Here is a 24,593-nt window from a genome sequence, read left to right as displayed (position 1 = left end):
ATTTTTGTTCGGGTGGAATAAACAACCGATACGGTTAACAATTTTAAAAAATTTATACATAAAGGTTCATTTTGACTACCTTCTACAAAATGCATTTCTCTGTTTATATGTACAAATTTCCCCGTATTTTTCGGTGTTAGTCACAAAACAGTTGTAGAAAAAGGTTTAGCGGACTCATTGCTGTTTGTGTTTTTTTTTTCTAGCACTTTTTGAGCAATCTCGAAAAATGGATTAGCAATTCGTCAGAAACAACAATCGTATATATTCGTACTTTCTACTTTTAAATGGTTGCCGAAGCTGAGTAACTGCTAAGACTATTGTTCCTTATATTTGCACAATAGACACCTACCGAGGAGAATCCTAGCGCATAAGCGGAGGTGTCTATCTTCAGTTATTTAATTTAGATTACCTGCACTCCTTGGCGTACCAGAAAACCATATACTCGTAAAACAGACAGTAAACCAAAACAAATTTTGAAGAGAATAATTTCTTTAAAAATAGTTTCACAGTTTTTAGTAAACCTAACCAGTATTCAATCCCTTTACCCAAATTCAATTATTGTTTTTTGTTTACACTAACTAAGCAAATGTATTTTTTATTTAAATTTCAGTTTATTTTAATTATAATTACAGATTTAAATATGAGTTGAGATGTTTTAAATTTTATTTCATTTACGTTACATGCAGCGATCCCTTTTTCTGGCATCATTCTTTTAGTTATATTTAGGTCATTTTTGTTCAGCTGTTCTTTACATTTAATTTTGGCTTCTAAACACAAGTGCGTATCTAACGCTTTTCCGAACTAAAAAATACATGCATATTTTCTCCACCAAGGACTCACGTATTATATTAATGATTTTTATTTTCTTTCAATACATAAAAAATTGGGAAATAATTTTGAACTTATTTTTCTGGTTTAAGACTTGTTTTTTTTGTGAATATACTACAAAAAGTTCCACTTGGATCGTTATTAAAGGTAGAGAAAGTTGATTGATTTAAATAGTAGTTCAACTAAATGATGGAAACAATTGATTGAAGGAAAGCTTGTGTCAAACTCTTGAAATATAATATATTTTAATTTGTTCATAAGACTTGAAATGATAATTGAATATGGAAATTGAATATTAGAGTTAAGTCCACGGCAGGTTTGCGGCATTAAAAGGGTACAGTTGGAATCCAGTACGGGGATAGGTCAATTAAAGTTTAAAAAATTAAACATGAATTGTCTGTGCGGTACTTCAGAGATCCTGTAAATACGCGCAACGCAATGCAAAAGGTTACATTAAATGCAGTTAGTCGTTCTTCATATATAAATTAGGGATCGAGTTTTACCCTACTGTTAACGTGCTCATTCAAATCTTCTAAAGCACACAAAACAAAAAATAAATACGTTTACAAGTGTTTAAAGCTCAATTTAATACAGTATAATAATAAATTTAAATTATAAAACAAGAAAAACAATTAACATACATGAAACCATAATTGAGAATTTCATCCCAATTATTATACAAGAATGCAAAAATCAGGTTAAATAAAATATAATTTTATAATCTTAGGCTTCCGCTTCTGCTTCTGCAGGTTTGATTTTGTTATCGCCAACAATTCTGAACCCACGTATGATTTGATATACAGAGATGCTTCGTGACTCAGTATTTGTAAACATAATTTTATCTTTACATACATTAAACAAATAAAATTAAATTTATTACATGTATGTTAGGTGTATATGTATGTATATAAGTATATACTATACCCGCGTACGTATACTATAAAATATAAATAATATGCAATTGCAACCAGTTGAAACTCATAGGTATGTTTTTCTTAACTAATTAGCATTAGGTAGCATAAAATTGAATGTGTGCGTTTTGGTTGTACATTTTTCATAGTTACTCGTGTTACGTGTGCGTCTGCAAAATTTGAGTAGGTGTTACTTTAAGGGCAGTCGGAAAATAATTAAAAATTTTGCTTTATGCCACAAAGTCTATACAATTTGTGTATTTTATTTGATTTTGATTCAAAGCTGAATATGTAAGATTGAGCTGAGGCCAAGCATTTTTTATATTATATAATCCAAATCAAGTCGCATAGCGTACAAACGAAAATCACAAATACATTTTTAATATAAATCGTATGACAAGTAATCATATTTGAATGCGGGCACGTCTATTAGTACACCCTCTGTGTTGTGCGAAATAAGTACCCTTGTGGCAAGGAAGTGATAATAGTTATAAAATGCAGTAGAGTTCGCACCAAGTTTCGCAACTTTGTTGATAGTTCAGTGTAACGATGCGTGATATCAACATCAAAGTATATCAGCACATGTACTCGGACTAAACATTTTGAAAAGACATTGAAAATATTTCTTATCTTGTAGATATTTAATGTGAATTCCTAACTTTCTACTAATATTATGGTAACGTTACGGTATTTACATGCAACCATGAGGTGTTATTTGTCAATTCGATTTCGCATGTTTAATGTATATCTTCGTTTTAGCATATTATGCCGTTTCTGCAAACTTTTACATTTACAAATCACAGCAAGCCTAAAATACCTAAAAAAAAAAATAGTCATATTTAAGTGACAATACATTTCCATTATACTCCTTTCTAGGTTTCCCACAACTCAAACCTATTAAAGTTGTTTCCTTTCTTTTTAACTTTATTAAATTATGCACTCCATTGGTCAACATATTATTTTAATAAACATTCCCCCGCACTGTTGTAACGAAAATGTAAGCGGTATTTATGCATTTACATGTGCAATGTGTGATTACATGTACCTGTCGTCTGTTTACCAAATCATTAAATTTAATCTTACTTTTCTTGCTGCTATAATTTTTGTATTGGTTATGATTTTCAATTTCTCTTTAGTGATCTTGTATTCCAATTGTTCTAATACTTGAAACATAGATTTCTCCTATGCACGTAGTGACGTGACGTAGTTTATTATGTTATTATCGCTAGCGGTGTGATCAATGTTATGTTTCTACTGCTGATACCGCTGCTAATGTTGTTTACCTTTTAAATACTTTAATATACAAATTATTTTACGATCATTATGTTAAATTTAGTTTTCATCCTATTCTTTTTTATCTCGTTTTTTTTTTTTGCTGTATTATGTATGTAAGTATGATTTTTGCTGTTGCTGCTGTATAGCTTATATGGCCATATATAAAATTTATTCGTTTACTTTTTTAAATTTTCTTTCTTTTTTAATTTTGAGTTGTATATAAATTAGGGCTTAAAATTAATAAGAAAAATTTATAAATCTTATTGGGTTTCATTTCAAGTATTCTTTGCTCCTTATGTTTTAGTTTTTACTTCTATAACGCCTTTCGCTTGAATCATTTCGATTTAAATTTCTTGCTGTGGTTTTGTAAATGCGTTTTCAACAGATTTCGCTGCGACTTAAACTTTGTTAAAGCCTTAGCTTTTTAATGCCTTTTGTGCTATGTTTTTTCTCTGTGCCTCAGCATTTTTTACTGTTTCATCATAATCATAATCTTAATATTCTTTTATTTTGCTTGCATACTTTTGCTTAGTGGCTTTGTTTTTTCACTTTATTATTTTTTTTTTAATTTTTTATCCGTCTGGTTTTTTCACTTTGACTTTACTTTTAACTTATATGTTTTATGTATGTATATATTTTATATAAATAATTTGTTTAATGTAAGCTTGTATATAAATCGGTTATGTGTGTCAGCATATGCTTCCGTCTTATGTCCAGTGTCCCGATGTCCCTTTTCCCGGGTGTTCGATTGTTCGAGTGTTAAATTGTTTGTGTATGCGTGTTTACTAGTTGGATTTTTTTGTGTATTATATGTAAAAATCTAAATTTACTGCCGCAAAATGGAGTATAATGAGGACTAGGAGCGTGGAAGTGGCCATTTTTGATGGATTTGGTTGTATGATCTCTCGGTGAGTTGGGAAAGCGCCTGCCATTAATTCCGTAAGTCAACAAGAATACTATTTTCTTTTCACTCCTCCGTATCCCACTCCTTCCACACTTGTATCCGCATCACATCCACTATTGGCTTGGTAACGCACAGTCGCCAACACTTTAATTCCACACACGCAAAAACGAGTCCCATGAACCTGTTGCAACGGCCATGCCATTTTCGGTCACCCCTAGACATGAGACCCGATTATCATGGCCTGCCAAAATACCGGACCGTTCTGCTTTCATTGTATCCCAAACATTGCAATTAAAATCATCGTAGCCGGCCAGAAGCAGACGTCCACTCTTTGAGAACGCTACTGATGTGATACCGCAGATAATGTTGTCGTGCGAATACATGGCCAGTTCCTGGTCGGCGCGAATATCGAAAAGGCGGCACGTGGCATCGTCAGAACCTGTTGCAAATGCTTGTCCATTAGGGAAGAAAGTCACCGCATTGATATCAGACTCGTGGCCCGGAAAAGTTTGTTTACATACACCTTCACGAATATCCCACAACTTGGCCGAGGCATCACAAGCACCTGATACAAATGTTTTGCACCCTGGCGCTAAAGATAACGCCATTACGTCACCTGTATGGCCCAAGAAAGAGGTTACCTGTTGACCTGTCTCGATATCCCAGAGACCACAGGTCATATCGCCGGAGCTGGTAACAATCTGATTATCATCCAGAAAGCGACAGCATGACAGGTAGCCACCGTGGCCAGGCAGCTCACGCGAGACGCGCACATTGCCTTCGCGCGTCTTCAAGTTGTAGATTGAACACATGTTGTCAAGGCCTCCACAGGCGACGTAACTACCCGAAGGCGCATAAGCGCACGTCATCACCCATGAGGACCGCAATGGTATAGCGTGCACCTTATTGGTGGTGTGTGAATCCCATACGATCAATTTTCCGTCTTGTGAGGCCGACACCAAATTACGCGAGTCGCTGCCCCAATGCATTGCATAGATTTTTGCCAAATGACCTCGAAGAGTACGGCGAGTGCGCATCTGAATGCGACCTATTGGTTCCAAAGATGCTGCAGCTTGCACCAAACTTGTGTCACATGCAGCCTTTCGTGCATCTCGTATGGCATTTTTAAGAGATTCGGCTTCTTGTCTTAAGCTATCTAATTCATTCATTTCGATGGTCTTGCTGTTGACGTTACTGCAGAAGAATTGGTTACCTTTCGAATTGGTTATGTTTCGGAGCTCCTAGATGTATGTATAATGAATATATAATTTAAACTTAATTCACTTATATATTCAAATATTGGCATACGACAATACCATGATAAAAGAAAAGTTGTTCCATTGCGATATAAACACCTATCATTTAAACAGATTTTAACATTTCAAGCTACTATACCTTCTTGTTTGATATTGTGAATGAAAGTTTAAATTTTGAATTTAAAATTAATAAGAAGAAAGAGCCCAACTTCTATTTTTAAATTATCAGATCATTGGTCAATACTTTGTACATACGATACTAAAAAAAAATTACAAAATGTCAATCGTAAAATTTGTACTTATTAGTTTATTCAAGGCCACCATGAAAGCCTCTTATTCTCAAAAGCAAAATATGGAAAAGCAAATTGGAATAAGCAAATATTTTGTTACATTTCTAAAATAATAGAGTTTGTCCTGTGTTTTTCAAGAGATATATGTAGGTACAATGTTCCTACATTCGCAGAAACTCAAATTGATCCAAATATTCTCCTTATGCTTATTTAGAATAGAATAATTGTTAGTTTGCACTTCGATCTAAAGTTCTCTTGTGTCCTTTACTCTTCTTAATACCTCATCCAAAGTCAGTGCCCAAAGTTCAACTCAGATGGTTTGAATTGGGCTGAGTGTATGGGCCTTTCTTTTGACCGTACCAGGCCGAGATGTCTACTCCTGCTTCCCGCTATGCTATTTTAATATGCATCAGTCCTTTGTAAATTTAATATCATCGCTTAATTTTGTGTGAAGAATGTGAAGCACAATGGATGTTGTTTGTTTCTTTTATGTCTATTCTTCCAATTTATTTTAATATGTTTTCTATAAATATACGACTTCTACTTTTCGGTTTTTCATGCTCAAATTTTTTTTTTTTTTGGTGTTTAGTCAAAATTGGTATTTTTTGCCAGGGACTGATGGGTGTTAAACTATATTGGAGAAATGTCTTCAAGTTTACAAAGCAGCAACATAGGAAGTACAACGATTTTTAAAATCATATAACCACATTGAACTATCTTTAGTTATTTAGTCATGAAAATATTTAAAAATCAGGATATTCTTAATTAGTCAGTTATTGTGTTAATTGAATACTTCATTCATCAATATACACCAGGTTTTATATTTCCCTCATATACGATATAAAATATCCCTCCCCCAAAAAATTCCAATGGGAAAACGCTGACAAATGTTTACATCTGGGAAACTGTCAGAAATTCAATTTTTTAATAAAAAAAAAAATAAATAAAAATAAAAAAATAGTACCAATGGAATTACCTTCTTTTACCATGGATAATTCTATTCTTTATCTCTTCGTTTGTCATAAAATGTACCTATATATTTTCTCAACTGACGATGTTAGAAGGGTGAATTAAGGGTGCGGTTTTGTCTCCTCTGCTTATAGGCTGCAACTTGAAGTGGTCGCAACCAATGCTATTTTAATCGAAGATTTGTGCTTTCCACTATTTGTGCTTTATTTTAAAATTCAGTTTTAGGTATTAAGGATTTTTTATGTCGCTGCTGTGCAAATACTTTCCTTTCTTCTATGCTCGTTTATTTTTGCTGCTGTATCTATATGTATATTTCCACCTCCTATAATTTTCAATTGTTTCGTATTCGGGTTATGGAGTGGCGGTGAATAAATTTTTTCTTTTCACTACTCCGGCAATTAATGCGGAGCTTAGTCCTACTTTTTGCCTACTCTTCAGCGACTTTTACCAATTCGTCCTTCTTATATATTTTTCGATCACTTTTACAATTTTAACCGTACTTTTTCTACAGATGAATTAAAAAATTTCCTTTACTGTTCCGTTTTCTTCTTCTACTTAGCTCTACTTTTTTGGTACACCAAAATCGCTTGTAATTTGCACCACCAATAGGGAGACTTGATGGAGAACGAAGGCAGCGACTGCGACAGCAAAAGCAGCGAAATACGTAGTTGTCGAATAAGACGGACGTACAACGAGCACCAGAGTGCGATAGTAGTTGTGCCATTGCAACAACAGCGAGCGAGTTTAACGAAAAATCAACGAACAAATCAGCAAACAGTTGTCGCATTCATACCAGCCATATTCAGACGTCCAGATCCACAAAACCAAATGCACGAAAGAGAGGAAAAGATTGAGAAAAGAAAAATCAATTTTAGATATTTTCTCGGATCTGCAAGTTGCGCTTCTCCCTTTAATGTGGAGCATTTACTCCACACTATGGGGTGCTTCTTCTCTTATTAACACAAGGCATATTACTAATTTTTTCATGGAATTTTTCCCTTACATTTTCCTCAGCTTTTCACTTTATACAAATCACTATTCACCGTATCCAAATGTTCAAAATTTAATTGAACTTAGAAGTGTGTTTTTTCTTCTTTTAACTAAATCATCACACTATCCGCTTTTTCAAATGCCTTCTGCAATAAAATTTTACATTCAATCAACTCGAGACACACTTCTACACAGCTTTAATTCTGCTACTTCCTGGAAGAGAGAGCGGCAATAATCAAAAGTTACTGCCGCTGCTGCTGCTGCTGCTGCTTCTTTTTGCGTTCGCTGTAACTTTGACGTTTGACAATTCGGCCAACACCTATCACCTACTGAACGAAACACAAAACGTACACTTTCTCATATTTCAACGAAAGACAATTTAGGCATAGGGCGACACACCATGTATAGAATACGAAAAATGGCCCTCCTCAAAGCCACTAAAAGACGTCAGTAAGTCAGTAAATGGGGATTCTGCTGTTTCCGTGGCGCCGCAATCTGATGACGGATTCTTATAGAACTCGACAAAAGAAAACGAAATGAAGGAGTGAAATTTTTTGATATCTCGCTTAGTTATCGAGATATTGAATAAAAAAGGTCTCAAAATGCCCTTTGGAGCTTCACTATAATTTGCCACATTACACTATATATTTTTTAACACTTCACTAAAATTCACGAAATATACTTATTTTTATCCTTATATTCGAATTATTTTTATTAAAATAAAATGCAAATGCATTTGTCCATACAGTCACTTTCCAATTTTAAACGCGAATAAGAAGATTGGAATGACAACAGTATGATGTTGCCGGATGCCTGCAAATGAAACAAAAATATGAACAAAAATTAAGTATTTAAGTTTAGTGTTAATGTTGGGCCTCCTTACTACAACACGGAAAGAAGTTCTACGCAAAAATACTGTGGATTGTGTAGCCGGAGTTGGACTGATGAGGGTTATTTTTTTGAAGCGCGGCCGAAGGCCGCCCACGCGAAAAAAAGTTCTACGCAAAAATACTGTGTCAATTAATTTAATTTTAATTACTTTATTATTTTTTGAGATACGCTTAAAATCATTGTTTTTAAGTTTGAATAAGTTGTATGTTTTTATTTTCAAAATTATTTCTCAACTTAAAATTAGAGCAAAAAATACTGCAGTTTTACAATGAACCTTCTACTGAACATCTCTGCATACGAACTTCGTTTTTATTTCAAGTGTATGGCAACACCAACTTTTCGCTAAATTAGAGAACTTTAACATTAAATTACTTGAAAACTAAGCGAGATATCAAAAAATTTTACTTCTTCATTTCGTTTTCTTTTGTCGAGTTCTATAAGAATCCGCCATTCAATTGCGGCGCCACGGAAACAGCAGTATTGCCCAGTAAATTTAATGATTCAAGACTAAATATTTTTCTTTTCGACACATTAATTTTTTTTCTTTAGTTTCCATGTTACCAATTATTAACACTTTAAATAAAATGTGCAACTGAGTTCGCTAACCGATCAATTGTAATAAAAAAGAACGAAAAAAGTCCTAATAAAATAACGGTACTATTAAAAGAAACAAAATGAAAGCAGACTTTCTGGTTGAATTGAAATTATTTACCGTTATGTAAAAAATGAAGTGAGGTATCTTGTTATTTTCTTTTGCTTTTATGGATTTAGAATGTAATGAAGGAATAAATGTCATACCTATAAGTTTATATTGTGTTATGTGTATATTCGTACATTTTTTTCTCCTTTAATGTTAGAAACCAGTTCAAATTACTGTTTAAAAGGCAATGCCAAGCTAAGTGTGTTCCACAGCTCATAAACTCTATAACAGTGAGTTTTGAGAATCACTAATGTGCGCATTCTAATTCAATTAAGACTGAACCGTTACTTGCAGTTTACAATTGTCTGTAATAAAGTGGCAAATTACCGTCAAATAATTTTCATTATCCATTGAAGACCGAAAAAAAGTTACCTAACATTTGCGCCTTCTCATTCATTTATTTACATTCTCTGCTTTTGCAATGCGGAAAGTTTGATTGCCCGCAGCAATCGTCAGCATTTTCCTTACGTTCCGTATTATTATCGTATTTTTCATATCTGGGAAATTCTTTATTATTTTTAACAACTTGGTTTTTAGCTGATGTTGAGATGGACATGTTTTAAATGGTCAAAAAACTTGAACGTGTTTCCACTTGTCTATATTTTTTATCGAATGAGCGACATCTAGCAATTTTTTTCTTTCGAATGCGTAAAATATATTCATACTTCGGAGTCGTGAAAACACGCCGCTGGACAAAATTTCTGCTTCAGGACTGTTCACCGCATTATAAGCTGTCCAAATGTATAAACTTAGCCGTGGCCACAGGCTAAATAAATCTTCCCTTGCGAGTCTTCCGAATTTCCCATTTTACAGCAAACTGCCAATATCACCAGTACCCTGATATGGCAATAAAGTCATTAATTTAAAACAAATTAAAATTATATTATACACATACGAATTGATAAATTTTGTTTATATTTCTTACACAAGCGCCAAATTCCTTGAATTGATCTTTTTAGATAAATAGGAATGCAACCATTCGATAGTATTTTCAACTATCGATAGTGGTGCTGTACTAAAGCGGCCGTTATTGTATATTACTTGCTTTAAATTCTGCAACGGGATTGACGACACTGGGTTTAGCGCGAACCTATGATTAGGCGTCTATGATACTACTTACTTAGTGATTTAGCCATGGAAATTGGCGAATTAAGTTTATTAGTGCAAAGATAAGTTTAGAGAAGAAAAATCGCCAAAATTGGCAAAAAATAAAATTCATGCATTTGCAATGTATGGCGCAGTTTTTAATTAATAGAGAAATGTATATTGATATAGAATTCAGAATTCTGTTTGGCATTTCGTTTAATATTTACGGCCGATAAAGCAGATTGCAAAGAGCCGATAAAAACTACATAACAAAACTTGGAAGCACCCATTTCATCCGCAATAATTCATACGCGTATCGCTTCATAAAGAGGAAAGGTGTATATATCAAATAATTACTGTACGCTACTTGAAAATGTACGTATTGTCCCGAAACCCACTTTTTCAGTTATGTGCTATTCATTGCTTCTAAATATAATAAAATTTAGTGGTATATGCAGTTTTTACAACAAATTCTATGTTTTTCCACAATACTAAACTGATTTATAACTTCAAGAAAAAAAGTATTTTCAACGCTCAACGATAAGATGTAAGTCCTCTTCTATTCGCCACTTCTCTGCTCGACTGACTTGACGAAAAATTTGCACGTGAAAGCAACAACAAAAGGTCTCTTCTTTTTTCCAAGCGTTAGCAAGTGCCGAATAAATGAAGCAACTGGTATAAATGATCACATCTCGGCAGCGCTATAATAGAGCTGTCTTAAATAACTTAAACTTTGTTGTTGCTTTCGCATGGAAATTTTTTCGTCAAGTTAGTCAAGTAGTGAGATAGCGAGCGGGGAGTAGTTTTTATTCGCCTATAGTTATCGAGCAAGATTCGCCGGTAAGCGAGTACGGTTGTACCTAATTAAACTGGTATAACTCTCTATTTTACAAAGAAATGTAATTTTTAGGCAGTTCTATTGTAGCGCTAGATATGTTTATTTATACCAGTCGCATCATCTATTCGCCACTCGCTAACGCTTGGCGAAAAGAAGAGGCCTAAAGAAACCAATGAAGCAATCGTGCAAACCAATTTAGAAGACTTTCATGCAACAATAGGCGAATTTTTGACGGTTAGAAGCCTATACTTTTGCCAAAGTTGGTTGAATTTTACGTAAAAAATCGTGCAACTCAGCGGATGTGATTGCAACTCGAATAAGGCCGTCTCTTGAAGGTTTTCCACAGTGATCATCGATGCTTAGACCAACTCAATGGTAATCATGCGCAACCTGCTTGACAGAGGCGGCCGTGCTTGTAATTATAATGCACAAACATAAATCATTATTTACATCAATTGTTTTTATTAAAATTTTGCTTTGTCCACGTATAAAATAATCATCTTACGCGTAACATATGACAAACTTTTATGTTAGCAAAATAAAATCGAGCCAGCGCAACCAGCCACTTATCGCTTTCGATGTCCTTTCATTAATAAAATCTGTACAGCACACTCAAATGCAGCAAAGTAATATATAAATTTAAATATATCTATATTTCTTGTTATCTTTCCTTATTATATATATTTTTTTTCATTTGTAATCACTATGAGTTATCGATTTTCAGCCGTTCAAACTTAACCAGCAGGTGCAAGACATTTAAAATTGTAAAATGTTGGCCTTCTCCAAGCTGTTCTTAAACAGATACTGAATAATTTGTCTCTGAATAGACTTGGTACGCATTATCTGAAAATATATAAATAAGATCGAAATAAATTAGGTTAGTTTCACACACACCCATATGTATGTAAATATACGCAATACATATTCAATCTTCAGTCTAGAGGCACTTTGCTTTTTGTGTGAATGGTCCAAATCGCTTTTTGCTTAAGATGGTTTCATGCTTCATTTTTAGCATTTAAGTTTGTTTCAAACAATCCACTTGTATTGTTATTGTTTTTGAAACTTTTATTAAAAACATATTTTTACTAATATGTTATATGAAAGAGAAGGCTCCAAAACCTTTATCATTTATTTCAATCAATTATTTTTATATCAGTTTATATCAATCAATTTCCCACTTTATTACTTCACGTGCATTATTATTCCAACCAAGGATACAATTTTCTCATATACATATTATATGTAGATACCCATGTATCTATAAGTAAATATACATACGATAAGCACTTTTCCCAGATCTTTTCTAATTATAAAATAATATATCGTGTGACAATAGTTCTATAATGCAGTATGTGAACGAAAAGACTCAAACTAAACAAAACCGAAATAAAAAATACTAATAAGCAGATGAAATAATGTTACAAGTTCTTAATCATTAATATACATATGATTTAACATTTACCCTCCCACGAGCGCTGGAAAACTTTTAGTCATCGTCCCTCATGTACTCTTTCTCGAGCTCGTTGAGCAAAAAATCATTGATATCGCTAACTGAACTGACAACATTAACTGAAATAAATAATAAATAAATATAGATTAACTCGCCCTGCATATCACACGATAAATCAAAAATTAGTAGCTGTGTTTTTTACCCGCATATGAATTTGTGCCTACAGCAAAAAACAAAACGCACATCGACAATGGCACCACTGTTCAAGAAATATCAAATCAATATTTATTGAAATCAATTACGCATTGAAAAACGCAAGCGGTTAGAAAGGTTATTTCGTTCAATATTTACGGTCGATAAAGCAGATTGCAAAAAGCCGTTAGAAACTGCATAGCAAAACTTGGAAGCACCGATTTCATCCACAACTATTTCACATAAAACTGTGATTGCTTCATACAAATTTTAAGCGCAGACGCATAAGCGCGTAAAGAACACAGCTAATATTAGCAAAGGTATGGGAAAACTTAGCGCTTTACATATGAAATGCACAGGAATCAAGTAAAGTATATACGAGTATAATACATATACATATATATCACAATGTTTTTTCGACTTTAAGCTAATGAATTATATGAATATTTTATAGTTATATTCTCCACCAATTTGTGGTGGGCGTTTTGATGTTTTGCAAGAAATGGAAGGGCCTGCATGTTTCTTTAGGCAGGTGGTTTTTTATGAGAAATACACTTGAGATTTGCATTGTTTGTCGAGGGACGGTCACTATTAGACAAACACTTTTTTATCAATTGATGTTTCGTGCATGGAGTTTCGAACTTGTGCACTTCCGAACAGCCGCCATTAGCCTTAGACTCTTTATTTAAAATAAATAAAAAATAATAATACAAGCCACGAGAAGGAGTGTAAAAACGATACATATGTTATGGCACAGGTAAAAGTTTTTTGTACACCCAAAGTTTACTATACAACTTTAAAATATATTAAATTTTCATTTTCATCATAACATACATCTCTCTAGGAAGCAGGATTGTCAATTGGACTCAACAGCAACAAGGTTTTGTATATTGGAAAATAGCAAAGAAAAAGAAAAGGACAAAATGCGTTGAACAACCGACATGGATTGCAGAGAACGTTAAATATAGAGAATTCTCACGAGCTACGAATAGTGTGAATTGTCAAAAATGAAGTGAAACCGCGAACACTATTTCACCTCGCTTAACTCGACAGCGGGGAAGTTCTTAACAGGGCTGATTACAGTGAATTATGTACAAGTACATTGGCTCTGCTCAGTTTTTGGTTTCTGTATGAAATCAAATTGACGAATGCCGACGGCATTTTGCAAGGCATTTGCTTGTGCATTTTTATGTTCCCTTGGTAAACGAAAATTTATTCAATTTGTATTTTCAAACAAAGGTGATGAAGAAAAAATGATTGAATTTATTATATGCGCCAAATCAAATCAAAGTAACTTTAATATTTTGATTTAATTTAAAAAAATACATTATAAAACGACCTCTCACATTTTGGTATGTGCGTTTTAGTAAATTTAAAACTAAACAAATTTGATGAAAATTTTTACTAATTTTTTGAGTCGAAATTAATTCATAGCATACAAGTGTTTTGGTATATCGACATATGTACATATTTACATTTGAATATGCATTTTTTGTTCCTTTGGCAAACCAAATCTTTTTCAATTTACATTTTATTACAGGGAATAATAATATACATACATTTGTATGTATGCATTTTCTAGATAGTATAAAACTTTAAAATAAATAAAGGAAACAAAGAAACGTATTTGCATATATATATCATTAACGTTCTCTGTGGATTGGAAGCTAGAAGCATACGACGATAGTGCGAATGGAACGACTTCTCGTCATTTCCTTTTGTGCTGGCATCCGAATGTACACGGCGAAAGAAAAAAAAAACAAATCAGCTGGTCTACTGATATCACCTGATATTAATAGATTCGCATTGACTTGAATATTAAATCGTTTTTAAATTTTGCCGTGAAGTTTGCTGAAAACTTAAATGTCGAAAAAAATTGCACTAAAAATCTCTATTACCAAATTTTCCCGTTGTCACAAGCAGAGCTGGGCAATAAGAATTAAATGTGCAATTAATTGCATATAGGATTATGATTATTTTAATCGCAACTTCAAAACTTTTAAATTATCGAATTGACCTTTAATTAAAATTACAGTAATCTCAATTCAGGAAAAAAGTAAAATACAATTACAGTAAACGGAATCACGGAATAAAGAAAGCATTCGATGAACGATTACAATAAATAATTCCAGACTTAAGCTTTTCTTAATTACAATTTTTTGAGTAATCGTAAACGAAGTAATTCGAGAATTGTGCAAAAGTTAAATAGGGAAGAAGTTGAATAGAGTAAATATTGCATTTCTGGGAAAACTTCAACATTTTCTTATGTAATTGTTTAAATTTTACGAATTTTCTAAATATAGGTTTAAGCGAAGAGTCTTACTGTTCTGCATAAGATGATACAATCGATATCGAATTTTTGAAATATTAATATTTTGCATTAGTAAATTTATTTTTTAGTAGTAATTTTTACCACCGGGTATTCGAGGGAATTTGTTGTTGTTGTTCGCTATACATATATATGGGAAATTCTGCTAGAGTGACAGTTCATGGCCGAATAAAAATTCGGGTCGTTTCGGCTACGTAGAACCGACAGTCGTGGGTACGTTCGAATTTTTATTGTTGTTGTAGCAACATAAACATTTCCCATGCATGTACGGGAATGCTGCTGGAGTAACAGTCCTTGACCAGATAGAAATCTTCGTCGTTCCGGTAACGTAAAACCGACTGTCGTGGGAACGTATTTTTGTCTTTGTTACTGGTATATTTTCTATCACTTTCTATCAATACTATTTTCTACTATGTTATTCTCTGCCATACTAATTTCTAATTTATTTCAGGTATTGATAGCAACGTAAAGCTTAAAAATTATTTTTTCTGACTGAAATTCACTTCACAAAGTAAATATATGTAATGGCAGTGACTTCTACTAATATTTAGTAAGACTAACACTTTGCAACGATTACAGTAATTCTTATTTAGTAGTAGTTCTTACTACATTTTAAGTAATCCTTCATTAAAAGAACTTACATTACGATGACAGCAATGTTGAATCCAACTCTTTCAAAAATACATTGCTGAAATCTTAATCTAAGTTCATGCGACAGACGATTATATTAATTTTAACTGGATTTTCTTCTGAAGACTACTGCAGTCATAATCATTTCGTAAACGTAATCCGTATTGCCCAGCTGTGTTCACAAGTTTAAGCAATGTTTTATTAAATAATAGAGTATTTTCTTAGAACTTACCTGTATTATAACTTGATGATTTTGGTAAATTAACAACATCACGACGGAACGATGAAAGATTTTGCGTAAATCTAAAATACATACAAAGTATAGAGAATTATAACTCAAATTTTAATAAAGTTAGCCCGCAAAATTTTAAATACTTCTCTTTATTTTTGCTCGACACGTTTCGCTCTATACCGACCATAAGATCTTCAAACCATTGCGCCATTGTTTGTTGTTTATCTAATGGTTGTGCCCGGATTATATTATCTTTTAAAGATCTATAATAATAATAGAAGTCTTAGTGGTGAGGATGCACATATCATAGGGGACGTACCTAAAGTAGTCTTCATATAGAAGTATGAGAACTAATAGGGGTCGTGACATTGACCACTGATTTCTGCAGTCTTCTGCCATGACGTTGTTCAACAAAGTGGACATCATATTTTGTAACAACTCTGAGTTCATCTCCACTACCTGAAAAGAGCATTTAAATTAAGACAACTACAAAATTTATTTCTTCAAAATTCATTAATTAAAAATACCTCAAGGAACTGTGCGTTTTCAGGAGAGATATTACGCAATTTTTTGTTTGGGAATGTCGAAACTGAAATATTTAAATACATAAATATTTTCTGCTTCAATCTACAGTCACAAACATACCCTTTAATTGTAATTGTTTAAATATATACGATACGATACTATCCAATATGGAACAGCAGCTGATATAAATCGTCGAATCTGTAGTGGTAATCAAGTTTGCATTTTTAAAGTAAGTGATACTAAAGCAAATTGTTTTTATTTTTACCTAAAGCAGAAAGGCCTTTTGAAAGGCTCTCCAAAATATAGACAAACGCTCGCGGTTCTAAACTTGCTAGAAATGTTATGTGATCCTGTGATAAGCAGTTGAGCAATCCATAATACGACGAAGACAATTTCGGATATTCCTGTTCAGAATAATCACGTTGCAATTATTCAATTATATTTCGGTTTTTGAATGCAATATACCCACCAGAGCGGGTCCATACAAGGTGGCAGCAGTAGTCTCAATGTCGAAGAGATCTGTCTTTTTTGTTGTCTTTTGTTTGGTTGTTTACATTCTGATTGAAATATTGAATGTCATTGAATGTTAACGTCAAATTACAAAAACCAAATACAACATGGTGTTTTTGTACTTCTGCTATCACCTTGTACGGCTACGCCTTGATACCCACCAACAAGTCATTTTGCTGTATTGACATTATAAGCTTTGCAGCAATATTCAAAACGTTATCAAGTGTATCATCGCCGTATAGCTTAAATACGCCAAAGTTTACGTAATTTCCTCCCAAGGCATTTTTAAGAATTAAGAAGCAAATCGAAATGCCTTTTAAACGCATTGGATACTGCTGATCCCGCGGCACATCCAGATGTAATATACGATTTCCATAAATGCATATCAGTTTGGACGCCTCTCGAAATAATAGAATTCCCATTGGGCTTGATACGTTGCCTTGCAAACGTTGAGTGCGGCAATGCACAAGCTCGGCGAACAATTTCAGTACAGGGGTTGTGACCGCAGGATCATGAGCCCACAACTCCACGGCACGTATGAGTATGGGCAAGTAATCGGCGTAGTAACTTAGAAATAGAATATGAAACAGTCATGTACAAAAGAGTTCTTGAAGTTCTTAAAAATAAACGCCATCTAAGTCACTTACAGCCATTCAAACAGCATTGTATAGGGTATACGAGCATTTAATGGTTGAGCTAGGCCACGTAAATCTCGTGCCAAGCCAATAATTGCCTTCTTGGCCTCCTCGTTTGGAAAACTGTTAGCATCCATCAAAACAGTGCCAAGTGATTCAAATTGGTCTGCAAGTATATAAATTTCGCCAATTAATAAATGATGAATGTCGAGATATTGATGAATGTCGTTGGCATATTACTTGTGAGAGGTGTTAAAAAGTTGTAGAAACGCTCCTCATCTTCGCCCAAGTCGAACATAAGCAAGCGCCCAAGCGAAGTATAGAACATTGTGCGGCAACGCATCTCCGATAACGATGAATTGGTACCCAAAAACGGAAAGTGCTCACTCTAGCAAATACGTTAATTAACAGTCAGCTTAAAGCAAAGATGAAATAAACGCATCGACCACTCACCGTATGATGGGTTAACATGAATTGCACCTCCTCCAATTTCGCTAGCTTTCTCACAGAATTAAAATGCACAGATAGATCCGAAAGCAACATTAGTGTTTTAGTTATGATTTGTTCAGAATGACCCCAGAATTTAAGATTAGTTATGCTGTAATTAAGGTAATAATTTATCATAATTAATTGAAGTACTAACCAAACTGTTTGTAGGAGGTAAAAATACTTTAAGGATGCGCCTCTTGTACGCTGTAAAAGGTGTTTTTTTTTTACTCTGAATTATTTTAATTATTCAAACTGAGGTATGTTTTTGTTTTATTTGTTTTAATAATTCCAAATTGAAAACACTACCTTACAAAAATAAACGTATAACAAAATTATTTATGCAAATATTAACTTGCGATTCAAAAATATGTATATGAAATATTAAAAGTATAAAAAGTTTACTCACATTTTGCGATTAATAAAACTTAAGAGCATTTGGTCGTCATTTAAACCAAACACTTCGCTAAGACGTTTATAAACATTTGCCTTTTGCGTTTGTTCACTGATGTGCATTTTGCGGACTTGTTCCAAAAAACTTAATATAGCCAATTCAAGTTTCTCACAACCTGCTTGTGGTAATCGGGCATCCGTTAAACTCATTAATTGTAGCACCTAAAATCATTTTGAAAACGTCTTATTATGAGGCTCATTCTAAGCAAGTTGTAGCCGCACATACCCTGATCACTAATTCTGCATCCATCGTGTCATGATCATCGTTCGAGTTAACGGTCAGGCGCCCAACGATTGCTGATCCAATGACATAAACTAGCCAAGTGAGCTGCAATTCATGGACGGTAATATCCATTGGATTAGCATTAGGCGTCTGCAGCAAGTTTTCATACTCTCGGGCCTTTTGATCAAAATGCTGAACAAGCAATGTACACGTTTTGTCATATTCACAACGCTCGATCACAGACAATTGCTCCAATTGTTGTTGAACCATACATAAATCGTCCAAAGGATCTTCCATATTGTCGCGCACAATAACTGGAACAGCATCGAGACGCGACTCAATATAAGCTTTGGTCACCTCAGGTGTATACGTCCCCAATAAATGTGGTTCGGGGGATTTAACGTACGGCACAGATGCTACCATTCGTTGCCACAAAGTAAGCAAATAATGGACACTATTTGGAGCAAACTGCCATATCTAATACATGTTAAATTGATCTGTTAATGCTGAGCAAATAAAATGCAGATTATACAAAACTAACCTGAAGCGATTGCACAGTAAACTTTGCTATCAACTGGATTGCTTCTGGATAACATGGTACTGCTATAAGTTCACCCAACTGGTAATTAGATTTTAGGCGCGCCAAAAGGCGGCAAAATTCATGATAGTTGTCCGGGTCACTAAGTCCCTATAAGTAATTCAGATTTTATTAAATTTAAATATCGAAATAAGCAAAGAAAATAAATTTACATGTAAATTCACGAGTATATTTTTGACGCCTTCCACCAAATGAGTAAGAAATTTTGTTCGCTCTGAATTATTGAAAAGCGAACGACGCACAGAAGTCATCTATGAAATATCATAAGGTTAATATAAAAACTAATGTGTGTCTTGTCAATATTTATATTGTTATTTAGAACTTACTTGTACGAGACAAGAGAGAGAATAACTGGCCAAACCATTGGGGAGTATCTGGTACAGATCGAAAAATAGTTTCAAAGTATTAGAATCTAAAAACGCTGGTCTCCATGATGTGGGTATCTGCACACTGTTCATGTCATCGGATGATTCATCCGTTGAACTACCAATAAAATCAAAGCTCAGGCAATTTTTCGTTAGACGCAATACGTGTGAAATTAGTCTATTAAAGAAAACACATTAACCATTATCATTATTTAAAGAAAACATTTCACTGATTTTAATACGAACGCTTGTTGGGATTCATCCATAAAGTTTAAATTTTTGCTGTTGTCACGCGCAGTAACCAACAACGAACAGGATAATAAAAAAATATCATACAGTTGTTGGTCTCGGAATGAAGTGGCAATCTTTCGGTTCTTTGAAAAAGATAAATTCACATCGACTTCAACTATGGAATTCATTTCCAGAACGAGTTGCGATAAAATTTGAACGCCAATAGTACAATGTTCTACCGAACCCTACAAAATTAATTTGATATTTGTTTTAAATTTATATTAGGGGTATATGTAATTATAAGGAATGAATATAAAATAGAAGAGCCCCACCTGTAAGAACTTCTTCACATCCTCAAAAAGATTTTGAAAAATCAATTCACTCTTGTACATATCGAACCAGCCATATTTTGTTATCTTTGCGAGAAGTGTAACGAGCGCTTGCACCACGAAATGTTGCAAGTTTGGTCTATTGGCCAAATAATTTAACACGTAACTTCTGCGGGGCAAACATACTTTGTTATTTAAAAGTACGAAAATATATATATATTTTTTTTGTTTAACCTGATATCAATGCGCTGTTCTAAATTGAGTCCTTGTATTAATTTAGTAAGCGTTGTCGCCGCCAACATCTGTGCATAGCTGGAATCTGCACGTTCTAAAAGCATTTGACATTTGGGTAACGCATCCTGGCTGCTTACGAAAGCTACTAATGCTTTTTCAGCATCAGAACGTATCACTGAGTCGGTTGCCTCATAGAGCTGCTTACAAAGTATTTCTAACTGCTGTATTTCCTGTGGTATACAAATATTATTTATTTAAACTATGAACATAACCTTAAGACCGATTTAGAAATTTTGTAATAACTGAATACTACCTGCCACAAAGAAATGCGTTTAGAACGCCATCACACTTACCATTATTACTTAAGACTTAAAATACTTGTAAATCAATACTCCTGCTATAAAACGAGAAATATTGTTTTCCTATAAGAACTTCTAATTTTATTTAAACGTTGAATTCAGCCCCACGGCTTAGCTACTTTGTACCACAGCAGATCTTAACTTCACGCTGTACGATATGGGATCTTTCGAAACAATATTATTTTTATTAATAAGTATCACTATCAATTCAATTCTCAATTGTTTATGTTCAAGTTTCTGATTTTGTGGAGCAGTTATTACAAATTGTGATTGCAAATTCACAATTTTATGTTTCTCTGTATATTTCTTGTTTTTCAACAGCGGCCATTGACAGTTTGAAAGAGGTTGCCACCACAGCGAGAACGATGCTTTTTAGAACTAAAACAAAAAGAAAGATTAAGTACTAAGCACGTACGAGACTTTAATATTTACTAAGGTCATTCTCAAAAGGCGGAGTTGGCTAAAACTCTAGGTCCTTCCACTTGTGAAACAACGTCAAGACGAACATCACAAATAGAAGAAGGAACTTGGCCTTACACCAAACAGAAGTATTCGCGCCAATTCTTAATTTTTAAGGTTTTTTTTTGTATGCAGCCGAACTATGTCTCGGAGCTCCACTCAGGATAGCTCCTTTTCGTTGGGCGGAGCCTACTTTTGTTAAAGTTTGTATTATGATTTTAATAAAACAAATAACGAGGTGAGTTAAGAGTATTGTCACGTTCATTATTATAATATTTTATATTTCAAGAAATTGGAGTTTTAAATCGATGGAATCTTACTTTTTGCCTTTTAGTTTATTGTTATTTTCCCCATATTCCACTATGGATGAGGTTATAAAAAATACAGATATTTTAGTCTGTATGTACTTATACAACTTTTTTGTTATCTTCTTGCTCTTTGAGTGTTTATATGAATTTACATATTTAAGTGGGCATAAAATTTACTGCAATATGTTAAGCAGTTATAAAAGCATTTTCATTTAATTAAGTTTTTATTATGAATTGAAAATATGCACAATTAATTACAGAAATGTTTTTTAAATAGTATTTCACACGGCTCTTCGCTGACTGACATTCTTATTACAGGGTCTCTAAGTAAACATAATACAGAACCACTGACATTGGATTAATTTAACATATGGAATTTTAATATGCTGTTTTCCCAGATGTAAACGTCGGGCGTATCCGTATTTAGCACAACACATTATTTATCAACGGGCCCCTTTTCGTCAATCGTGAGCAAGTGGCGCATAGATGAAGCAACTGGCATAAATGAACATATCTTGGCAACGCTGGAATAGAGCTGCCTTAAATTACATGTGTTTGTAAGACAGTGAGTTATTCCAATTTAATGAGGTATAACCATACTCGCTTACGGCGAATCTTGCTCGATAACTTTGTTGTTGCTTTCGCATACAAATGTTTCATCAAGTTAGTCGAGCAGAGAGATAGCGAGCAGAGAAGTGGAGAATAGAAGAGGCCAACTAATTCTTAACATGAATTGCCAACTTTATTCAATTTGCAGCCTCGATTGACAATTTCATCGAAATCGACTATTGAAAAACCTCAACAATTTACTGTCGAGACGTTAAGTAAAAGTATCTCTTAGCGGTTGCCGCTAGACTTGATAATTAGGAGACATAGAAGGACACATGGCCGCCGTAGCCGAATGGGTTGGTGCGCGACTATCATTCGGAATTGACAGAGAGAACGTCGGTTCGAATCTCGGTGAAAACACCAAAGTTAAGAAAAACATTTTTCTAATAGCGGTCGCCCCTCGGCAATGGGAAACCTCCGAGTGTATTTCTGTCATGAAAAAGCTCCTCTTCAAATCTGCCGTTCGTAGTCGGCTTGAAGCTGTAGGTCCCTCCATTTGTGGAACAACATCAAGGCGCACACTACAAATACGAGGAGGAGCTCGGTCATCCAAAAAGGGTGTACGCGCCAATTATATATATATATATATAAGGTTGTCAAAAAAGTCTTGCGGTATTTCCGCAAGCTTGTCTTTGCAAGCGCGTAGTTCTAGTTGTATTCGTCGCATCGGTTCACGCTAGAGCTTTTTGGAAAGCTCTTTTCACGTGCTAACACGTGTTTGATTAATTGTTGTTTGCTTTTAGTCGTTCGTGAGTTATAGCGTCGCAAACATGGAGCAAAATAAAGAGAAAATACAGCATATTTTACAGTACTACTACGATAAAGGCAAAAATGCATCTCATGCTGCCAATAAAATGTGTGCAGTTTATGGACCCGATACAGTTTCCATTTCCACCGCACAACGATGGTTTCAACGTTTTCGTTCTGGTGCAGAGGTGATCGAAGATGCGCCACGGTCCGGAAGGCCTGTCGTCGAAAATTGCGATAAAATTGCTGAATTGATCGAAAGAGACCGGCATAGTAGCAGCCGTAGCATCGGCCAAGAGCTGGGCATGAGTCATCAAACCGTTATAAACCATTTGAAGAAGCTTGGATTCAAAAAGAAGCTCGATGTATGGGTGCCACATGACTTGACGCAAAAAAACATTTTTGCCCGTATGGATGCATGCGAATCGCTTCTGAATCGCAACAAAATCGACCCGTTTTTGAAGCGGATGGTGACTGGCGATGAAAAGTGGGTCACTTACGACAACGTGAAGCGCAAACGGTCGTGGTCGAAAAGCGGTGAAGCTGCCCAGACGGTGGCCAAGCCTGGATTGACGGCCAGGAAGGTTCTTCTGTGTGTTTGGTGGGATTGGCAGGGAATCATCCACTATGAGCTGCTCCCCTATGACCAAACGCTCAATTCGGACCTGTACTGCCAACAACTGGAACGCTTGAATGCAGCACTCATGCAGAAGAGGCCATCTTTGATCGACAGAGGCCGAATTGTGTTCCATCAGGACAACGCCAGGCCACACACATCTTTGGTGACGCGAAGCTCCGGGAGCTCGGATGGGAGGTTCTTTTGCATCCACCGTATAGTCCGGATCTTGCACCAAGTGATTACCACCTATTTCTGTCCATGGCGAACGAGCTTGGTAGTCGGAAGTTGTCCACAAGAGAGCCCTGTGAAAATTGGCTTTCCGAGTTTTTTGACAATAGGGAAGCGAGCTTCTATAAGAGGGGCATTATGAAGTTGGCATCTCGTTGGGAATTCGTCATCGAACAAAACGGTGCATATCTGACTTAAATCGCATTATTATAACCAATTTTATGAACAATTGAAAATTCAATAAAAATACCGCAAGACTTTTTTGACAACCTTATATATAGAAGGACACAACAGTTTATTGTCCTGGCTCTCGCCAGCCATTTTATTATTTGATATTGTCGCACAGCTCTCAATTTGAAATTAAAATGAAAAGCTATAATTATAAATTATAAAGGGTTTCTTAACCCTTAACATTTCAGTCGCAGTTCGAAAAAAAATGTCGAAATCACTTCTACCTCGTTTAATGTTCCCAGCACATGCAAATTTTATTGTGGCGATGGAACGTGTGAACGTACGTGTAAGTAATATAAAGTACAGATAATAAGCGTAATTGTGTTGCCATTAGTTTGAGACTTTTATTTATCAATCTAGTGATCGAGAGAGAAATTATAGAGAGAGCTTTTATGTGGAGAAAATCGTAACAAGCGTAACAACGTAAGCCAGAAGAAACGATCGACAGCTGATTTCTGTAATGAAATTCGTACCATACGTTTTTGTTTTTTCTTTATGCTCTCAATCCAATTCAATTCAAATTTATTCAGTCTTTAATTACAATTTTACAGACTAGATTACAAAAGAACAATGGTATGTGAAAAAAACAAACAAGTAATAGAGATAAAATTATAAGAGTTGTCAATTAATAAAAGATTTAAATATAAATACCGACAACGAAAAATCAATATTA

General features: G+C 34.4%; 2 protein-coding genes across 3 annotated transcripts; both read right to left on the bottom strand.

Moving 5' to 3' along the window:
* Positions 1-645: 645 nt before the first annotated feature.
* On the bottom strand, positions 646-7,714 carry LOC129236774 (guanine nucleotide-binding protein subunit beta-1). Its single transcript, XM_054870984.1, has 3 exons — positions 7,437-7,714; positions 6,497-7,071; positions 646-5,159 (listed from the first exon to the last, which is right to left on the bottom strand). Exon 3 carries the CDS (start codon positions 5,085-5,087, stop codon positions 4,065-4,067), a length of 1,023 nt encoding a protein of 340 aa, XP_054726959.1. The 5' UTR covers positions 5,088-5,159; positions 6,497-7,071; positions 7,437-7,714; the 3' UTR covers positions 646-4,064.
* Positions 7,715-11,377: 3,663 nt separating this feature from the next.
* On the bottom strand, positions 11,378-21,064 carry LOC129237562 (ran-binding protein 16). 2 transcript variants are annotated; one of them, XM_054872380.1, is made up of 21 exons: positions 20,714-21,064; positions 20,361-20,590; positions 20,130-20,295; positions 19,813-20,042; positions 19,528-19,744; positions 19,354-19,452; positions 19,145-19,291; positions 18,607-19,080; positions 18,337-18,542; positions 17,895-18,039; positions 17,682-17,829; positions 17,454-17,607; positions 16,968-17,373; positions 16,562-16,700; positions 16,417-16,494; positions 16,299-16,360; positions 16,091-16,230; positions 15,915-16,034; positions 15,772-15,842; positions 12,401-12,507; positions 11,378-11,781 (listed from the first exon to the last, which is right to left on the bottom strand). In XM_054872380.1, the coding sequence occupies exons 1-20, from the start codon at positions 20,714-20,716 to the stop codon at positions 12,425-12,427; spliced, it is 3,318 nt and encodes a 1,105-aa protein (XP_054728355.1). In that variant the 5' UTR covers positions 20,717-21,064; the 3' UTR covers positions 11,378-11,781; positions 12,401-12,424. The 2 variants fall into 2 exon arrangements, with proteins under 2 accessions (XP_054728355.1, XP_054728356.1); XM_054872381.1 differs by lacking the exon at positions 12,401-12,507.
* Positions 21,065-24,593: the final 3,529 nt, after the last annotated feature.

Source organism: Anastrepha obliqua, chromosome 2 (genome assembly GCF_027943255.1).
Source record: "Anastrepha obliqua isolate idAnaObli1 chromosome 2, idAnaObli1_1.0, whole genome shotgun sequence".
Lineage (NCBI taxonomy): Eukaryota > Metazoa > Arthropoda > Insecta > Diptera > Tephritidae > Anastrepha > Anastrepha obliqua.
This window is presented reverse-complemented; position numbering and strand designations above follow the sequence as displayed.

Bases quoted from the DNA above. Each gene is read 5' to 3' on its own strand.
- LOC129236774 (XM_054870984.1), bottom strand. From the start codon at position 5,087: ATGAATGAATTAGATAGCTTAAGACAAGAAGCCGAATCTCTTAAAAAT.
- LOC129237562 (XM_054872380.1), bottom strand. The intron at 17,608-17,681 runs GTAATATGCCAA...ATATACTTGCAG, and splicing joins CTTTTTAACACCTCTCACAA to ACCAATTTGAATCACTTGGC. The intron at 16,495-16,561 runs GTAAAAATAAAA...TTACCACTACAG, and splicing joins AAAAGGCCTTTCTGCTTTAG to ATTCGACGATTTATATCAGC.